This window comes from Rattus norvegicus, chromosome 10 (assembly GCF_036323735.1).
Source record: "Rattus norvegicus strain BN/NHsdMcwi chromosome 10, GRCr8, whole genome shotgun sequence".
Classification (NCBI taxonomy): Eukaryota; Metazoa; Chordata; class Mammalia; order Rodentia; family Muridae; genus Rattus; species Rattus norvegicus.
The window spans coordinates 55,041,599-55,059,114 of record NC_086028.1 but is presented as its reverse complement, the minus strand read 5'-3'; the positions used below and the strand labels follow the sequence as shown (position 1 = coordinate 55,059,114).

The 17,516-nt window shown below is 54.7% G+C and overlaps 2 protein-coding genes across 7 annotated transcripts; one reads left to right on the top strand and one right to left on the bottom strand.

Moving 5' to 3' along the window:
- Nucleotides 1–245: 245 nt before the first annotated feature.
- Tmem256 (transmembrane protein 256) lies at nucleotides 246–2,156 on the bottom strand. 4 transcript variants are annotated; one of them, XM_063268641.1, is made up of 4 exons: nucleotides 1,958–2,156; nucleotides 941–972; nucleotides 598–678; nucleotides 246–500 (listed from the first exon to the last, which is right to left on the bottom strand). In XM_063268641.1, the coding sequence occupies exons 1-4, from the start codon at nucleotides 2,154–2,156 to the stop codon at nucleotides 357–359; spliced, it is 456 nt and encodes a 151-aa protein (XP_063124711.1). In that variant the 3' UTR covers nucleotides 246–356. The 4 variants fall into 4 exon arrangements, with proteins under 4 accessions (XP_063124711.1, XP_063124712.1, NP_001164020.1 ...); XM_063268642.1 differs by lacking the exon at nucleotides 1,958–2,156 and adding an exon at nucleotides 1,328–1,635; NM_001170549.1 differs by lacking the exon at nucleotides 1,958–2,156 and adding an exon at nucleotides 1,252–1,362.
- A 380-nt stretch (nucleotides 2,157–2,536) lies between these two features.
- Nlgn2 (neuroligin 2) lies at nucleotides 2,537–16,940 on the top strand. 3 transcript variants are annotated; one of them, NM_053992.2, is made up of 8 exons: nucleotides 2,537–2,848; nucleotides 5,259–5,953; nucleotides 9,381–9,431; nucleotides 11,432–11,581; nucleotides 11,751–11,936; nucleotides 12,046–12,238; nucleotides 12,611–13,207; nucleotides 14,019–15,930. In NM_053992.2, exons 2-8 carry the CDS (start codon nucleotides 5,497–5,499, stop codon nucleotides 14,893–14,895), a joined length of 2,511 nt encoding a protein of 836 aa, NP_446444.1. In that variant the 5' UTR covers nucleotides 2,537–2,848; nucleotides 5,259–5,496; the 3' UTR covers nucleotides 14,896–15,930. The 3 variants fall into 3 exon arrangements, with proteins under 3 accessions (NP_446444.1, XP_063124388.1, XP_063124387.1); XM_063268317.1 differs by lacking the exon at nucleotides 2,537–2,848 and adding an exon at nucleotides 4,339–5,046 and having other exon boundaries at nucleotides 14,019–16,940; XM_063268318.1 differs by lacking the exon at nucleotides 9,381–9,431 and having other exon boundaries at nucleotides 2,710–2,848; nucleotides 14,019–16,940.
- The last annotated feature ends 576 nt before the right edge of the window (nucleotides 16,941–17,516 follow it).

The window sequence follows — 17,516 nt, the reverse complement described above, 5'->3', positions numbered from 1 at the left end:
AACATGGGGGTGGGAGGATACAATGAACTACATGAATGAAACTACTAAGATCTACATTCCCATGTGCTCCTTAGATAAGAGGCCCCATTAGTTCATGCATTTTTTTATGAGTCCTGTCCAAAATGACCACACCTTGTAAGGATGGGAATTCCAGAACCAGAGTGTATTTGTAGTCAGAAATGAAAATTCAAAGGTAGACTCTCTACCCTCCCTTGCTCGAGGTCAGATAAATGGAGACTCTGAAGTTTTTTTATGTAAGCCTTTTTCTTTTAATTTCTTTTCTGCTTCAACATTCCCCTTTCCCTCTGCACCCAATTACCCAGAAAAGCCAGGACTGGGCACTTAAACAAGAGACCTTAAAAAGCCAAGGCAAGCCAGCCCAAGATCAGCAGGCTCCCTCCAACAGGCCCCAGAGTCTGGATGCTAGTGTCTCCACTCAGAGCCTGGTAGTAAAAGCTGGTGCAGAATAAGGTAGTTCCAGAAGCTAGCAGCAACCCTGCCTGAAAGAGATGGTGAACAGAATACAGAATTTTAAGAACAAAGCAATATGAGGGAGCGAATGGGGTCTGACTTAAAATAGGCAAGGGGATTGATTACCCAGACAGGTTTTCTGCAATAGGGTACCCCTAACAGGGCCAGGCTGTGCAAAAAGTGGTGTTTGTTGGCCTTGTCAAAGAGCTGGAAGAAAAAGAGGAGAGATTTTCTAAGCAACACAGGAGCCCAGGAACCTGAAGTTGTACACAGGACCGAAGTCCATTAACTCCCAACACTTTCACCTCCGAAATCCTGTTTGCTGCTTCCCCCAGGTCTTCAAGCCACGGGCCTGCAATCTTTGCTGCTCTATAGACCTACGATTCATTGCCTTCCCATTCATCTCCCCACTCCCTCCCACTTTAAGGACACCCAAACATTGCGCCAAGTCCCGGAGCTGTTACTTCACCTCCTTCCCGTAGGCATCCGGAAACTGTGCGCCTGTGGAGAGAAGGAAAAACTATCAGTTCTGTACTGACTTACACCATCTCAAACCGCGGGTCACCGAAATAGACACTGGTGAAGAAGGGCATCCCTGGAAGCTTCTGATTGGTGCAAACAAGTGTAGTACTGAGAAGCTTTTGGACCTAATGACAAACTTGAAGGTTCAGGGTTCCAAGGGATCTCTACTCATAAGAGATAGGAAACTTCCTATAGGTCCCTCCCCAGACCAGACCCCAAAGACTGCCCCCAGCCCAGCCGCATCCCACGTCCCCTGACCGTGTGCCCCGTAGGTGGCCAAACTCAAGGCCCCAGCTCCGGACAAGGCACCTAGGCGGCGGAAAGCAGCGCCTACCCCGGCCATAGCTGTGGGTGGTCACGCGCGGAACCAACACCGCCCTGGCCACCCAAGAAGCCAACCAATCCCAATTGCCCATGCAAATAAGGTCCAAAGGTGCCCAATCAGAGCTATTTTCATTTTAGCTCCTAGTTCCCTTACAGACGCCTTTGTAAAACTTCTGCTGAATGGAGAAGAAGTCTGGCGGGCGGAGAAACTAGAACCAATTAGGAGCGGAGGAGCGGAGCAGTGGGAGGCGGGGTTGAGGGTGGGACTGAAAGATTTGCGTCACGGATTGGCCCACTTTCCAAGTTGATCGCCTCTTCGACACCCCAACCCCACACCTCCAGCTAATTTGCAAAGATATCGGTCCCCCATAAAGTTCCGCCCCTTTTCCCACAGGCTCCTCCTGTTCAGGTTCAAACCAGACCCACTCCTCAAAAGGGGCGGCCCCACGGATTTCTAAGCCCCACCCACTGCTATTAAACCCCTCCCACGCTATAATAGCCCCGCCTCTCTGCCTAGAGGCCCCGCCTTCTTCGTTTGATGCCCTGCCCTCTATAGTTCAGATATTCTCCCCCTTGCTAGACCCGGAGAGCCCCGAGGGTGGGAGATCCGGGGGGGGGGGCGGGGGAAGGATGTCTTTACCCTGCTCCAGTTCGCTACGTCCATCCGTCCGTCTGTCCACTCCCACCCCCTTCACTGTCTTCAATCCCCCCACACTCCAGAGGGCGGGTGGGCAGGCGGGTGCGAGCGAGGGGTGTGCGCCGCTCTCTCGGCAGGGGGCGGGGGAGGCGGCCGCGCGGTGACGCGCGGGGCTGCTGCGGCTGCTCCGCCGGCGGATCATCACTCTCGAGCTGGGATGGACGCGGGGCGGGCGGGCCCTGGCGCGCAGAGCCAGGAGTCCGGGCCTCCTGGCTACTGAGCATTCCCCAAAGCCTCCCCTACCCCTCGCCTTCCTTCCTAGGAGCCGCACCGACCTCTGCCTCGAGGCTCGGCCCCCGCCCTCTTCTGACTCCCCGGATCTCCCTCTCCCGCCCGCCCTCGGGATCGACTAGATCCCTCCCCCTCCCCGAGGATTCCGGCTGGATCCCTGCCCCTGCACCGCGGATTCTGCGCTCCGGGGCTCCGGGCCCCTAGGGATTGCCGTGGACTCCTCCTCCAGCACCCGATCCCTTAGGATCTTCCGCCTGGACCGCCTCCTGGTCCTTCGAAGCCATCCCAGAGAGCCAGTGGATCTCCAGTCCAGTCCTGTCCCATTGCTTCCTCCTGGCTCAGCCTTCCCCACTGCGGGGTTCCCTGTTCTTGAGCTTCCTCTGACCCTATACCCTAGCTTTCCTTTTCCTGGGGATCGACTGGATCCCGGCCCCGCCCCCCGGGGCTGGGGCGATCCCCCTCCCCCGCCGGGTGAGGCGCTGCAGGCGGGGGCTGGGCCTGCGGGGCCGCGGGGGCTCAGAGGCCGCCGCCCCCCTTCTGAAGCCCGTCCGCCCCCCACTCGTAGCCCTGGATGGAGGCACCACGGCCCCAGGGCTGATCCAGGTAGGAGCTAAGCCATGCTGGGTGGAGGGGGCTGCGCGGCGGTCCATTGGGGTCTTCCTCTTCCCATATTCCTCCCTGCGCCTGGTTTCCCTCAGCCTGCTCTGTCTGCGTGTCTCCGCCTAAGGATGCTCTCGCCGTGTCTCTGCGTCTTGGTCTCTTTGTCTCTGCCTCTCTCCAGTCCATGAATGATCCTTTGAATGGGCCCACAGACCCCGTGTGTTCCCATCTCCCCCTCCCCCTCCTCCTCCCCTTCCCGGCCAAGCCATTTTCCCCACTGCAGGAAGGGGGGGGGCTGCGGCCTGAGCCCCCGTCCCTCAACTCTCCCGGGTTGGGGGAGTCAGGCCTGGGCTGGAATGGAACGGAAGGCAGAGGGATCGGGAGGAGGGGAAGCAAGATGTGGCAGACAGAGATGAAGAGAGAAAATGGGGGAGAGAGTAATAGAAAAAAGGAGAGAGAGAGCGAGAGAGAGAGAGAGAGAGAGAGAGAGAGAGAGAGAGAGAGAGAGCGTGAGCGAGCACTTGAGGGAGAAAATCAGAGAAGGTATTTGGAGGAGAGAGCGATGAGAAACACCAAGGAGACAGAAATGAGAAAAGACCGAGGGTTGAGAGCAAGAGCTGGAGCAAGCCAGTTAAGGCCAAGGAAAGATGCTCCGAGGGACCCTGTACAGAGGAGAAAGATGGGGGAGGGCTCTAGTGGGAGGGGAAAAGAGAAAAGCTAGAGGAGAGGAGGCAAGGGGCCCAAAGTACCTTAAGGGAAAGGGGCGACTGAGGCAGGCCATGTTGGGAGAAGGGAGAAGAGACAGCAAGGCCCAGACTGGCATAGGAAGAAGAGATGGGGGGGTCAACTACAACCCCCCCTTCAGCTGATGGGAGAACAGAAGCCTAAAAGGACCTCAAAAGGGGGAGGGCATGACTGGGTGTGAGTGGTGAGGACTCCTGTGTCCTCATCTCTGGAATAAATTGACACCTGCAGAGAGCCACCCGCGGGCTGGCGCCTGGCTCTGAAAAGCCCGGCGTCAGCAAACAGTCCTGAAGGGGGGGTGCTAAGGGGGCCTTACTGAAATGACCTGGGTGTCTGCCCTGCCTACCTTTTTACTGGTCCTGCCCCTGCTGCCTGGGCACCCAGGCATCCAAGCAGTAATACTGGGGGCTGGCAAGGGGAAGGGGAAAGGGAAGGGGAGGAGGACTTCTGGGGTGAGAAGATACCTGAGGTTTGCCTCAGGACGCAGGTCAAAATGCTGTGCAAAGAAGACCTCAGACAGGGTCCAAGGCTCTTCCTGATTATGTGAGGGGGAACATCAGTAGGCTTATTTGAGAAGCCGACCTCTGTAATGCTTCTGCCACCCCCTCCCCATCTGCCAGAGACCTGGTCAGTAGGGTTAGGCTTTGATGGGGCTAAGCAGGATGGGGGGAGGGGGTTATGTCTCTTAGGAGTCTCTGTTCTCCTAGACTACCCTTCCCCTCTTATATACTTCTTCCTCTCTGATAAGATTGGGTGAAACTAGCGTTCTGACTCATGTCTCTGTCCTCCCTCTCATGGCCTGAGTGGACTCAGCAACCAAGCAAGCCCCTTCCCCTCTTCCTCTAGACCACCCCCCTCCAGGGTTAAAGCTGCAGCCGGTTGCCGAGGTAACATTGCGGGGCAGCATCCTGTCGCCCAGCAACCGGCTGCAGGATCCTGCATCTGTCCCTGGATTTGCCCCTTCAGCATCCCCTCCTCACTCTAACCCCTGGCTCTAGGCACCCCAACTTCTAAGGGAAGACATGGAAGGGCCTGGGGAAGAAAAGGGTTCCCAAGTGCACAGATCTTTAGGGAATGGTATGCTGATGGGGACAGAAGGTACTGGGGTTTGTACAGTCCTGAGAAGGCCCAGAGTCTGGCCTGGAGTGGGGGTTCAGCGCCATGAAATTACAGCTCAGGAGTAATTAACACGTATAAACAAACCCGCCACTTCCTGCTAATTAATGACTTGGTATTTTTATTTTCTCTTCCTTGTCTATCTCATTCTCTCCCAGGGAAGTGGGGACTGGGACTCCTGAGTCCCTAGGGAGAGCCTGCCTGGGAGGGATAGGGGCAGGAAAGGGGCACGTTGAGTCTAGGACCTTCCCTCCTCTGACCCTGCTCGGGACATTTACCACATCTGACGCCACCCCCAACCTAGGTCTCTGCGGAGGGAAGAGGGCTGCTGGGGAAAGGGGGTAGGTGCCAGGGGGGGTCTGCGGGTGGAAGAAAGGGGTAACTTGATCTGAAATTCAAGCCACTAACCACTTGTCTCTTGTTTCCCCATCCTTTCTGTCCTCCCCATCCAATTTCCCTTCCCTTCTTCCACCTCTCTGTATTTTTCTGTCTGTTTGTCTGTCTGGATCTTGCACACCCTGTCCGGGTCTCCGTTCTCCCCTTCACCGGGCAGGTCGGGCCTCCCAGCATCTTCTTCTACCTTCTTCCCCTTCCCCACCCCTTACCCCCTCCATGGAGAGAAATAGACTCCTCTTCTGTCCCTTCTAACCCAGGTCCCTACCCGTACCCCTCCTCCTTCCTTTCCCCGCCCCCTCCTCCCTCCTGGGGCGAGGGGGGCCTCCCTCCCTCTCCCCCCCTTCTCTCTCTCCGAGGGGGGGGTCAGGGGAGGGAGGGGGGGTCCCCCAATCAGCATGTGGCTCCTGGCGTTGTGTCTGGTGGGGCTGGCTGGGGCTCAACGGGGAGGAGGGGGTCCCGGCGGCGGCGCCCCGGGCGGCCCAGGCCTGGGCCTCGGCAGCCTCGGGGAGGAGCGCTTCCCGGTGGTGAACACAGCCTACGGGCGAGTGCGCGGTGTGCGGCGCGAGCTCAACAACGAGATCCTGGGCCCGGTCGTGCAGTTCTTGGGCGTGCCCTACGCCACGCCGCCCTTGGGCGCCCGCCGCTTCCAGCCGCCTGAGGCACCTGCCTCGTGGCCCGGCGTGCGCAACGCCACCACCCTGCCGCCCGCCTGCCCGCAGAACCTGCACGGGGCCCTGCCGGCCATCATGCTGCCTGTGTGGTTCACCGACAACTTGGAGGCGGCCGCCACCTACGTGCAGAACCAGAGCGAGGACTGCCTGTACCTCAACCTCTACGTGCCCACTGAGGACGGTAAGGGCACGGGCACAAGACCGGGCACCCTGTGGACACAGCCCACAAACGCGCACGCAGACCCTCAAGCACAGGACCGACTTCAGCCCCTAAGCTGGGCCTTGATGGGCAGTGAGGGGCAGTATGCCCCTGCAAGCCTCTGCGGATCCTCCGAGGTAAGGGTGCCTGCTTATCAGGTAGTCCTAGGAGCATCCCACAAGCATCTCACAGCAGAAACTCTTTGTGCTCTAGAAGGAAAGGTAGCTGGCATTAGGCCAGGCTCACCCGTCCTCCCCTGAAAAAGGCACGCAGTCAGACACTTAATCTCAATGTTGGTGGCTGTTCAGGTGATGGATGTCTCCTCCAGCCTTGTCTCCTGCCTTTCTTCCCACTTAACTATACCCACGTTTTAGTTCCAGCCATACCATTAGAGTCCCCATCCTCAGACCAGCCTGCCCTGACTTCTGTCATAGGGCACCTATCAGTCCCTTACCTGAGTTGAGTACCCTTGTCAGTGGTATTCAGTGACTTCTTATGGGAGACTTCTGTCTCCTAGACAGATATCCCTCCACATCCCTGAAGGGTCAGGGAAGCTTCTTAGCAAAGGCCTTCCACTCACAGCACAACAAGCCATCCCTATCAGAACATCCTCCTTGGGTTTATGATGCTGTTTTTGTGAATGAATTCCTGTTCGCTCTATGACAGCTCTGTACCCCAGCAGTTGCTCTTAGATATCTTTCCACTCACCAACCTTCTGTACTCCAAGATTAATCAGAAGGCTTTCCAGCTACACATGCACACACACACACACACACACACACACACACTCATGCACGCACACACACCAAGATTAATCAGAACACTTTCCAGATACACGCACATGCACTCCTATGCACACACACACACACACACGTGCATGTGCGCACACAGGCACGCGCGCATACACACACCAGCATCACAGATAGCTCCCATGTTGCCCTTCTGACATACAGTCTCACCACAGGGCAGACTGAGCCACGTGCTTCCTCCAGCTAGTTTCTGGTAATTTTATGTGCAGGTCTGTCTGGTAACCAGGATCCCTGAATGAATCCCATACTGTACCTCCTCACTGTGTACTCAAGTTCTACAGTAACTGAGCCTCAAATGTTTAAAATGACCATTTTCCCAGCTGGTTATGTGTTCCAATATCTTACAAGTTACAGCTCTGAACCCTTTCACAGAGTACACATGACCCATACTTCCCATTACTTGCATGGACCCCAACCTCCTCATGATCCTGGATGCCAGGATCATGATCCTGTATCCCTGGATGCTCTGGTAGCCCCCACATGTGCAGTTTTTATATCCACATAACCTTGAGATCGCCCTCCTGAAAGGTCCAATACTAACACCTTTTACCTTGCACCAAGATTCCTCTTATACCAATCACAGGATGACTGAGTACCTTAATGTGCCCATGTCCATGCTGGTATCTCCCATATGGACCACCTACTGCCCTGATTCTAGCTAAATACTCCTCCGCAGGGAAAACCATGACTTCTAACAACCTGTCCACAAACTCTGCTGCCCTCTCCCAGTGCCCGTTCCCAGTTATGCACCTTATCTCCCTGAAGTGCGTGTCCATCCTTCATCTCACCACTGCTCTTCACTGACACTCCATTACTCTGTGTGTGTGTGTGTGTGTGTGTGTGTGCCTGCGCTTTTAAGACAGGGTCTCATTCTGTAGCCTAGAATGGTCTAGAACTCACTGCGAAGCTCAGGCCCTTCCATGAACTTTTGATAATCCTCCTGCCTTTACCTCCTGAGTGCTGGGTTTATGAGTGCGCCGCTCCCCGCCCCCCCATCAATAGTCCTCTCACTTTCACATAAGCTATCCACTCCCTGTCTTCCTCATGGGGACTTTCTCCTCACACCTGTGTGAACCATCTAACACTTCTCACCGCTGGACTGTCCACTCCATCTGCACATAGATCGCTCCCTCCCTCCCTTCCTCCCTCAACTCCACGCCTTCCCACACCTTCTGTATTTTTAACTGTTGCATATTGCAGACCTGTTTGGGGCCTGACACATTCAGGTGATCTCACTAAGTCTTCACACCAGCTCTAGGAGGAAGTGGTTGACTCAGACACACACACACACACACACACACACACACATACACACACACACACTCCCCACAGTCTCATGGTTATGAATGCCCAGCTGACTTCATCCCAATCCATATCCTCTCACAAAATAGAGGCCCTGGCCCCAGGTCCACCAAGTGGGTCATCATTGTGCTAGTCTGAGCCTTGTTGACCTCGTCCTTCCCTGAGTTTGGGGGAGAACCAGTCAGCCTGGGGAACTCCCTGAGATTCTTCAGTCTCAGCTCTTCCCTGACTAACCCCCAAATCCAAAAGAAGTCTGACACCAGTCTCTGGGCTCTGCTGGGACTGTTGCTGACCCTAGCCCCACGTTGTCTCCCAGAAGGACACCTTTATGTATCAGACTGGCTCAAGGCACTGTTTCCTGCTGTCAGCAGAATGAATGCCCCGAGAGGGGAGGAGGGCTCTAGCAGTGGATCTAGGGTGGGGCTGGTGATCCTAAGGGGGAAAAAAAAAATCACAATTTGGTGGGGAGGAGAAGAGGCCTGGGCAAGGGCTGAGGTGGGTGGGACTGTGGATGGATAAGCTGGAGTGGAGGGCAAGACCTGATAACCCCTTTCCCTGCTTTGCCCACATTGGGGAAATGGGGTGAGAAAGGCCAGGCCTGTGAGTATGGATGGAAGAGAAAAGCTGGTGGTGGGTAAGGCTGGGTAGGTGGGCAGGCAGGCAGCCCTAGCTGACCTATCCATAGCCCTTCAGTTGGCAGCAGGGGCTTCTGGAGTGATTGAGCCATGGGGTAGTCTGCCCCAAACCTATTCTGCCTTCTGACCTCCAGAAGTACATCCAGAGGGAAGTAGAGTCCTTCCTGCACAGCCTCCTCTTACAGTCTGAAGTGGACAGCCCATAGTAGCATGTGGCTAGCCCTGAAAGGAGTCTGTGTGAAAGATGGCCTGGGTGGCAAGCCAGCCTTGGTGTCCCTTAGGCCCACCCCCAACCCCATCCCCCTAACACTGTGTCATTTCCAGCAAGTAGCAAACACACCAAAAAGCCAAGTCCTTTCCCATTAAGAAACCGTGTCTCAAGACAGCCTTGGCCCACTCAGGCACCCCACCCCTCAACCCATCTTTTCTCTGGGGCATGACTTTTTCTGGGGAGGGGAAAGTTGGGTTATAGAAACGTTTTTCTCTTTTCTTGGTTTCTTTTTCTTGCAAACAGATTTTGCTTTTTTTGGCTTATTTTTTCTGCCTCTCCCCCCTCCCCTTTTCTGCTTTCTCTCCTCCCCTCCCCATCTACCACCTCCCTTGACCCCCCATCTTTCCCCACAAAATTGTCCTTTTTTCTCTGTTTTGTGTTCCCGGTCTTAGGTCCGCTCACAAAAAAACGTGACGAGGCGACGCTCAATCCGCCAGACACAGGTAGATTTAAAAATCCCGCTGATGCATGTGGTTGCTTTGAAGAGGACTCTGATGGCCCTGCCCCTAACTAAATGTCCCCACAGCTCTCAAGGCCCCCCTCCAGTCGTTCTCCCAACTAAAAATGCAAAAGAAAAGAAAAAATTTTTAATAATTGTAAAAAAGAATTATGAAAACTTCAAACAAAATTTGAACAATGTTGGACCCACTAGTTAACCTGCCAGAAAGGCTAGCCATGGTGAAATAAGGTGGAAAGAGAAGGAGGAATTGGATTGCCAGAAAAAAAAGCTGGATAAAATGTTGAGAGTTTAAAAGAAATCTGGAGTGTTTCACAACATGTGAAATGTACCATTTGACCAGAAAAAAAAAAAAAAAAAAAAAGCTTTAATCTGAAGCAAAATAACATTTGAAAAAAATTGACAAATTAGTGACATTAATCAAAATATTAGAAACCTGCTACAATTTCTAACCAAAGCCTGTCAGATTTAAAAAAAAAAAAAAAGTGAACATCTGAAGTGAATCAAAGAATTTGAAAAAATTTTAAATCAGGGCCCAATATCTTGAAGTCACAAAATTTTGAAATAATGCAAAGAATTTTTTTCTTGTTTTCTTTTTTTCCCAGAGGGAGCTTTTTGTTTTTTCTTTTCTTGTTGAATCTGCCCCAAGATCTTCTTGCTTTTTGGTTGTCGTTTTTTTCTTTCTTTCTTCTTTCTTGATCCTGGTTTTTGTTGTTGGTTTTGAATTCTTGTTGCCCCTGCCCCTCTTCCTGCTCCTTCCCTTTCTAATATCCTCCCCCCACAGGGAGAGGGTTTGGGGGAGGGCGGGAAAGGAGGAGGACATTTAGGGCAGGACCCTGGTGGAGAGCACATTGTGAAGTTAGGGCTGGAAGAATAGCATCTTGGGGATGGGCATAGAGAGAACTCTGGCCAAAGAACTCCAGAGACCAGAACAGGAGGCAGAAAGGGCCTGTCCTACAACATGCAGGTTGCCCTTCTGGCAGGATTCAGGAGATGGCGCAGGTGCTGGACACCAGCTGTAGGGTCTAGGCCTGGCTCCCATGACAGACGTTAGCTGAGAGCTCTACCAGTAAGTTAGAGCCCCAGAGCACGCCAAGAGTTCAGAGAGAGCTGGAGCTGACTCCAGCCTCGGACTCCAGAGAAACCCTCTGCTAGTAGTAGTAGTAGTGGGGAAGCAGGCTATACAGCCTTGAGGACCCCCTGCAAGCCTCCTGGACTCCCAACCACCCTCTTTAGGAATTTTCACTCTGTTGTCCAGTCCAGAGCTTTCATGGCCTGCTACATGTGGCAGCCATCTAAAGAATTCTTTTGGATACGGCAGGAGAGCTTCAGTGTAGTAGAGGCCAGTTCCGAGGGTGGAGAGTCCAAGAGTCAGAGCTTTACCATGACTTCATTAAGCAGGCTCTTTCCCACCGTGCCTTCTCCTGCCACAGTAATTAGGCTGGGGGTTGCCATGGTAACTGGGGAGGTGACCTAGAAAGGAATTAGGGCGGGGAGGAGACCAAGCCCCCAGGGACCCTAAGGCCTGGCACCCCTCACCCACAGACTAGGGTGCCATGTGGAGCTGAGGCCCAAGCCTGAGTCTGAGGAGATGCCAGGGCCCTTCCCAGCACCGCCAGTCCTATTCCTAGCCTTAGTCCGCTCTTCCCAGGAGCAGGAAGGAGATTTGTTGTATGTGTGGAGAAGCCCCGAGGAGGGCCACTTCCTACCCTTGGCCTCTGTTGGGATTCTTGGAAAATGTGCCCAACATTTGGTGAAGTGCTTGGACTCATGCTGGCCAATGATGAGGAGGGACCTTCCTCTAGGCTTAGCCGGGGAGGGAGGGAGGGGAATCCGGTCTTGCCCCCCGCCAGGGATTTTAGTGACAAGTCCCCTGAGCTCCAGGCTGGTCCTCAGAAGGCCTGAGAGCTCCAAAGTGTTGCTTCTGGTCTGACTGTGTCCTTGTCCCCAATCTCCTGGCCCACCTGCCACCCCCTCCCCTCGCAGATATCCGGGACTCTGGGAAGAAACCAGTCATGCTGTTTCTACACGGCGGCTCCTACATGGAGGGCACCGGGAACATGTTCGACGGCTCAGTCCTGGCTGCCTATGGCAATGTCATCGTAGCCACACTCAACTACCGTCTTGGGGTGCTCGGTGAGGGTGGGCAGCCAACTCTGGGGGGGCAAAGTCTGGGAAGCAGTCCTGGTGGGCAGGGTCCCCCCAAGTACGCCAGAATACCTGATAGGCTTCACTGCATTAAGCTCCTGGCTGAGGGGCAAGGATGCTGTGACACCTCCAGGGAGTACCCTTCTTCCACCCCTAGGCTTTCTCAGCACTGGTGACCAGGCTGCAAAAGGCAACTACGGGCTCCTGGACCAGATCCAGGCCCTGCGCTGGCTCAGTGAAAACATTGCCCACTTTGGCGGTGACCCTGAACGCATCACCATCTTTGGGTCTGGTGCGGGGGCCTCCTGTGTCAACTTGCTGATCCTCTCCCACCATTCAGAAGGTACCAGCAGCCTCCTCACCTGCCTTCCCTGCCCAAAACCTAGACTCTACTGATCCTCTCCTTCCTTTGACTGATAACACCCTAGCCTGAGGTCTGCCTGTCCCACCAGGGCTGTTCCAGAAGGCCATTGCTCAGAGTGGCACTGCCATTTCCAGCTGGTCTGTCAACTACCAGCCGCTCAAGTACACGCGGCTGCTGGCAGCCAAAGTGGGCTGTGACCGAGAGGACAGCACGGAAGCTGTGGAATGTCTACGCCGGAAGTCTTCCCGGGAGCTAGTAGACCAGGATGTGCAGCCTGCCCGGTATGGGGGTGGGAGAGGGCTGGGTCCAGGTCTCTGCTTTCCTAGCTGGTTCCATGGAGGTTGAGGTGAGAGGTTCTTAGACACAATCTAATTGGGCAAGGAGAAGTGAGCTTCAGATTCCCCTAGTGGCTGTCTGTTAGCAGCCTCCCTTAAGTGGAGGTCACCATACCACAATAGATCAAGCACAGGGTTTCACAAGATGCTTTAGGAGGATGCTCAGAGAGGCCAGAATGCCCCGAAGGGCTCCATGAGTCTTCAGATCATGGGGAAAGGTCCTCTAGGTAGAGGGAGGCACCTGTACGTGGCTTAGGAAACCATGGGCCCAGAGGAGGCCAACAACTGGATGGTGAGACCTTGCCCCCTTCTCCCCAGCTACCACATTGCCTTTGGGCCTGTGGTGGACGGCGATGTAGTCCCTGATGACCCTGAGATCCTCATGCAACAGGGAGAATTCCTCAACTACGACATGCTCATTGGCGTCAACCAGGGAGAGGGTCTCAAGTTCGTGGAGGACTCTGCAGAGAGTGAGGACGGGGTGTCTGCCAGCGCCTTTGACTTCACTGTCTCCAACTTTGTGGACAACTTGTATGGGTATCCAGAGGGCAAGGATGTGCTTCGAGAGACCATCAAGTTCATGTACACGGACTGGGCTGACCGGGACAATGGCGAGATGCGGCGTAAGACCCTGTTGGCACTCTTTACTGACCACCAGTGGGTAGCCCCAGCTGTGGCCACTGCCAAGCTACATGCTGACTACCAGTCCCCTGTCTACTTTTACACTTTTTACCACCACTGCCAGGCTGAGGGCCGGCCAGAGTGGGCAGATGCAGCGCATGGGGATGAGCTGCCCTACGTCTTTGGTGTGCCCATGGTGGGCGCCACCGACCTCTTCCCCTGCAACTTCTCCAAGAATGATGTCATGCTCAGCGCAGTAGTCATGACCTACTGGACCAACTTCGCCAAGACTGGGTGAGGCCAGAGGGCCTAGTGGGGCTGGGTGGGGCACCCTTGTAGGTTGAGGTACCCTTGCCTTCCTTGGCTGGTTCTTCCTTCACAAGGCCATCATTCCTCTAGGAAGACACAGGCTCTCACCTGCCCTTGCTCTCCTGAGACAAAGTGCTGAACATCCTTGCATCAGACATTGAGGGTTGGAGATTCAGTAGTGTTAGAAAAGTCCCAGTCTTTTCTGGGGATGGGCTTTCTTAGGTAGCTTTGGTGTAACTGCTGTCTGTCCAGCTTGGTCTGCATCTAAGTATAGACAATTTCTGTCTGTCTGTCACTTTGTCTCTGTCTCTTTCCTGAGGTCCACTCTCTTTGGTTTTTATCTTCTGGCTGCTCTTTTTTTTTTTTTTTTTTTTTCTTTTTTTTTTTTTTTTTCTGGCTGCTCTTAATGACTCTGGCTATGTCTCGTGTGCCTGTCTCTCCATTTCTGCCTTAGCTTTGTGTCTCTTCAAACTTCACCTCTCTCTCTTCAAGAGTCTCTCTCATCTCCCCCGTCTCTGTCTCTCTCTGTCTCTCTCTCTCTCTTTGTGTGTGTGTGTGTGTGTGTGTGTGTGTATGCGCATGCATGTGTGCATGTGTGTGGCAGGGCCTCACTATCTAGCCCAGGCCAACCATTTCTTATGCCTCTTAAGTGCTGGGATTGTAGGCATGCACCACTCTGTGTAAACTCTTCTAGCTGTAGATGTTTCCTGGTCTCTGACTTCTCCCTCCCCTCTGCTGCTCCATCCTCCTTCCAAGCCTCACCCTCACTCCTTTCCTTGCCCTCCTGTGCCCACAGTGACCCCAACCAGCCTGTGCCACAGGACACCAAGTTCATCCACACCAAGCCCAACCGCTTTGAAGAGGTGGTATGGAGCAAGTTCAACAGCAAGGAAAAGCAGTACCTGCACATAGGCTTGAAACCACGCGTGCGTGACAACTACCGTGCCAACAAGGTGGCCTTCTGGCTGGAGCTCGTGCCCCACCTGCACAACCTGCACACAGAGCTCTTCACCACCACCACTCGCCTGCCTCCCTACGCCACACGCTGGCCACCTCGCACACCGGGTCCTGGCACTTCCGGCACACGCCGTCCTCCCCCACCCGCCACTCTGCCACCTGAGTCTGATATTGACCTGGGCCCAAGGGCCTATGACCGCTTCCCCGGTGACTCGAGGGACTACTCCACGGAGCTAAGCGTGACTGTAGCAGTGGGTGCCTCCCTCCTCTTCCTCAACATCCTTGCCTTTGCCGCCCTCTACTACAAGCGGGACCGGCGCCAGGAGCTGCGGTGCAGGCGGCTTAGCCCACCAGGAGGCTCAGGCTCAGGTGTGCCTGGTGGGGGCCCCTTGCTTCCCACTGCTGGCCGTGAGCTACCCCCTGAGGAGGAGCTGGTATCGCTGCAGCTGAAGCGGGGTGGTGGCGTTGGGGCGGACCCTGCTGAGGCCCTGCGCCCTGCCTGTCCACCCGACTATACCCTGGCCTTGCGCCGGGCACCGGACGATGTGCCTCTCTTGGCCCCGGGGGCCCTGACCCTGCTGCCCAGTGGCCTGGGGCCCCCGCCCCCACCCCCACCTCCTTCTCTCCATCCCTTTGGGCCCTTCCCACCACCACCCCCTACTGCTACCAGCCACAACAACACGCTACCCCATCCCCACTCCACCACTCGGGTATAGGGGGCGGCTTGGGGAGGTCTGCCTCCCTAACCCTCCCCAGCCCAGGCCACTCGAAGGCAGGGAGGACGACTTGGCACCGGGCTTTACCCCTGTGGATTTGTCAAAACTTCGTGGAGCAGTGTTAAGGTGGACATGGGATTCCTCACTGGGAAGCGAGTTTTTTCCCATGCAGAGAGCCCCATTATCTCCTCTGGACCTGGGCCTTTGAATACCTGGGGGCATTTTTTGCCTTCCTTTGGGACACCAGTCTTCGGTGTGTGGAAATGTGGAAGTCTTTTTGCCCATGTGGAGACACGCTTTCCTCATGGGGGGAGGGGTGGGGGTGTTTCCCATGTGCAGGGTAAGGTTTGTTTGTTTGTTTTTTTGTTGTTGTTTTTGTTTTGATTTGGGTTTTTTGCCGCCCTGGACATGTTGGCCTCCTCAAAGAATTTCTGCGGGGATTTGTACCCCATGCCTTCGCCTTCTCCCCATTCAACCCCCTGGAGACCCTGGAAGTGATGTGTGCACACAGGGTGACCCTTGGCCACCAGACTATGCAGGGTGGTACCTGGGGAGCAGCAAGGAAATCACAGGCCCCCTGGACCCCACTCCCCACCCACCCCTGAAAAGCATGTTTCTCCCCCATGGCACAGTCAGGTGAAGCACGTTCTCCCTGGAAGCCCTCACCTTCCACAGACAACTCAGATTTCCTACTAGAGGAAGGGGAGGATCTCTGTGCATCCCAGTACTGCCTGGAAACTTACCTTCCCATGGTCCAGGACACATCTCATCGAATGGAAACATGTTCTTGCATGTGGATGTGTGTTTCCCAGGCAGAGGGTCCTGCGTTCCTCAGCACTTCCCTGCATTCTCCCAGACCTCAGGTCCAGCACATGCTTCCTCCTTGCATAGCAGGTGGGAACCGACTTCAGACTGACAGAAGCCACGTGAGAAGTACAGACTTCGAGGGAGATGCTGAGGTGGGAGGATGGGGGGCATGGCACATGACACACAAAGAGGCCATGCATGTTTAACTTAACGCCCTCGTGGGGCCTGAGGACAGCCTTTTCCTCAGACCTTGAGATCATTGCTCATCCGTGCCAAACTGGGTAGATGGGTTGGGAGACTCTCAAAATGTGCTAAGGACCCCCTAAGTTCTGGTCCAGGGAAGGGAAATGCCAGGAGCAGGTGGCAGCTAAGGTGGTCCCCCGCAGCCCCCATGCTTGTGTCTCACCCCCGTGTCATTTCTCCTTCTCTGCCTTGGTTCCTCTTTCTCCATCACTGGCTCCTTCTTTGATGCTCTCTCCCCATCTCAGGGTCACACCAGCCTTCCCTCTTCACCGTCTCTAACCTGTCTCCCCTCCCTGATTGGCTGGGTTGAAGAAGAAAAGAAGCTGAGGAAGGGGGAGGGGAGGAGTCAGGGGAAAGGTTACACGAACAGGCTGGGGAGAGAATGAGGTCAGCTCTACCAAGGAGCAGATGGAGGGGCCGTGGGGGACAGGGCAGACACCAGCAGGAAGATTTTGAAAGGAGAAGTGGGAGGCAACTGCCCAGAGGTCTGTGGATTTGGACTTCTTGGGGAAAAGAATGCTGTCAGGAAGGGTTTTAAGGGACACCAGGGCAGGTGTGGCTGAATCTCCATGTGTTGTTTGGCTTTCTGAGGGATGTTAGTGCCAAACTTGTATAGGGGTGGGGTGCTGTCTTCCACTGACACCCAGATCCAGAATCCTTGGTCTTGAGTCCCCTGTCCTTTCTCCATCCCCCCCCCCCACCCACCATGGAAATGTAGTTCTTTTCTGGCCCTTTCCCCTGCCTGGTCTAGCAATTCTTGGAACAGCCATGCCTTCCAAATGCTATCAACCTGGGCCCTGAGCCCTGTAAGCAGATGCCCCAGAGCTGGGGTGTGAGAGAGGGGCTGGGGGACCCCATGATACAGCCACGGACTCCAATGCCCAGCCCTTTCCAAATAACCCCATGTCCCCACCCCAACCCTTTGCGGCTCTGTACACATTTTTAAACCTGGCAAAAGATGAAGAGAATATTGTAAATATAAAAGTTTAACTGTTGGGTGTGTCTCTGTCGTGTTAGAAGGTGGTGGGGGAGGGTGCCCAGCCCTGGCTGTACCTGTCATGTTAGAAGGTGGTGGGAAGAAAATAACTCCTGAGATCTGAGGAGAAATGGCAAGGGGAAAAGGCTTCCATAATGACGGCATTAGATGGTTAAGGTGAAGACCAGAATGGGCAAACAGTTACAAACACTTGTAATCAGCATTCAAGAGGCCATGGTGTGTATGTGTGTGTGTGTGTGTGGGGGGGGAGTTGTCAGGAACTCAAGATCAGCCTAAGCTAAATACAAGATAAAGATGCTGGACATGGTGCATGACATAATTCTAGGCCTGGGATGGTAATGACAGGGAACTCAGGAGTTCAAGGTCACTCCTGGCTACACAGAAAGTCTGAGGCCATTTTAGGCTACATGAGACCCTATCTCAAAACAAAAGGTCAGGAGTTATGTCTGTGTGTCCCGGGGCCTGGTGCTTTAGAGGAAGTAGAAACCGATGAGGGCAGATACCCAGTGGGGGTAGCGAGCCAGTGTGCTCAACGGGGAGGCTGGCTATAAGAAAGGATGCAAAACAAAGGGTC

What these genes read in the sequence shown, in the direction of transcription:
- Nlgn2 (XM_063268317.1), top strand. Translation starts at nt 5,497, where the DNA reads ATGTGGCTCCTGGCGTTGTGTCTGGTGGGGCTGGCTGGGGCTCAACGG. An exon ending in CAGGATGTGCAGCCTGCCCG is followed by an intron (nt 12,239 to 12,610) that starts GTATGGGGGTGG and finishes CCTTCTCCCCAG; the next exon opens with CTACCACATTGCCTTTGGGC. An exon ending in ACCAACTTCGCCAAGACTGG is followed by an intron (nt 13,208 to 14,018) that starts GTGAGGCCAGAG and finishes CTGTGCCCACAG; the next exon opens with TGACCCCAACCAGCCTGTGC.
- Tmem256 (XM_063268641.1), bottom strand. Translation starts at nt 2,156, where the DNA reads ATGATCCGCCGGCGGAGCAGCCGCAGCAGCCCCGCGCGTCACCGCGCG. An exon ending in CGGATGCCTACGGGAAGGAG is followed by an intron (nt 679 to 940) that starts GTGAAGTAACAG and finishes TTTTTCTTCCAG; the next exon opens with CTCTTTGACAAGGCCAACAA. An exon ending in ATTGCAGAAAACCTGTCTGG is followed by an intron (nt 501 to 597) that starts GTAATCAATCCC and finishes CATCTCTTTCAG; the next exon opens with GCAGGGTTGCTGCTAGCTTC.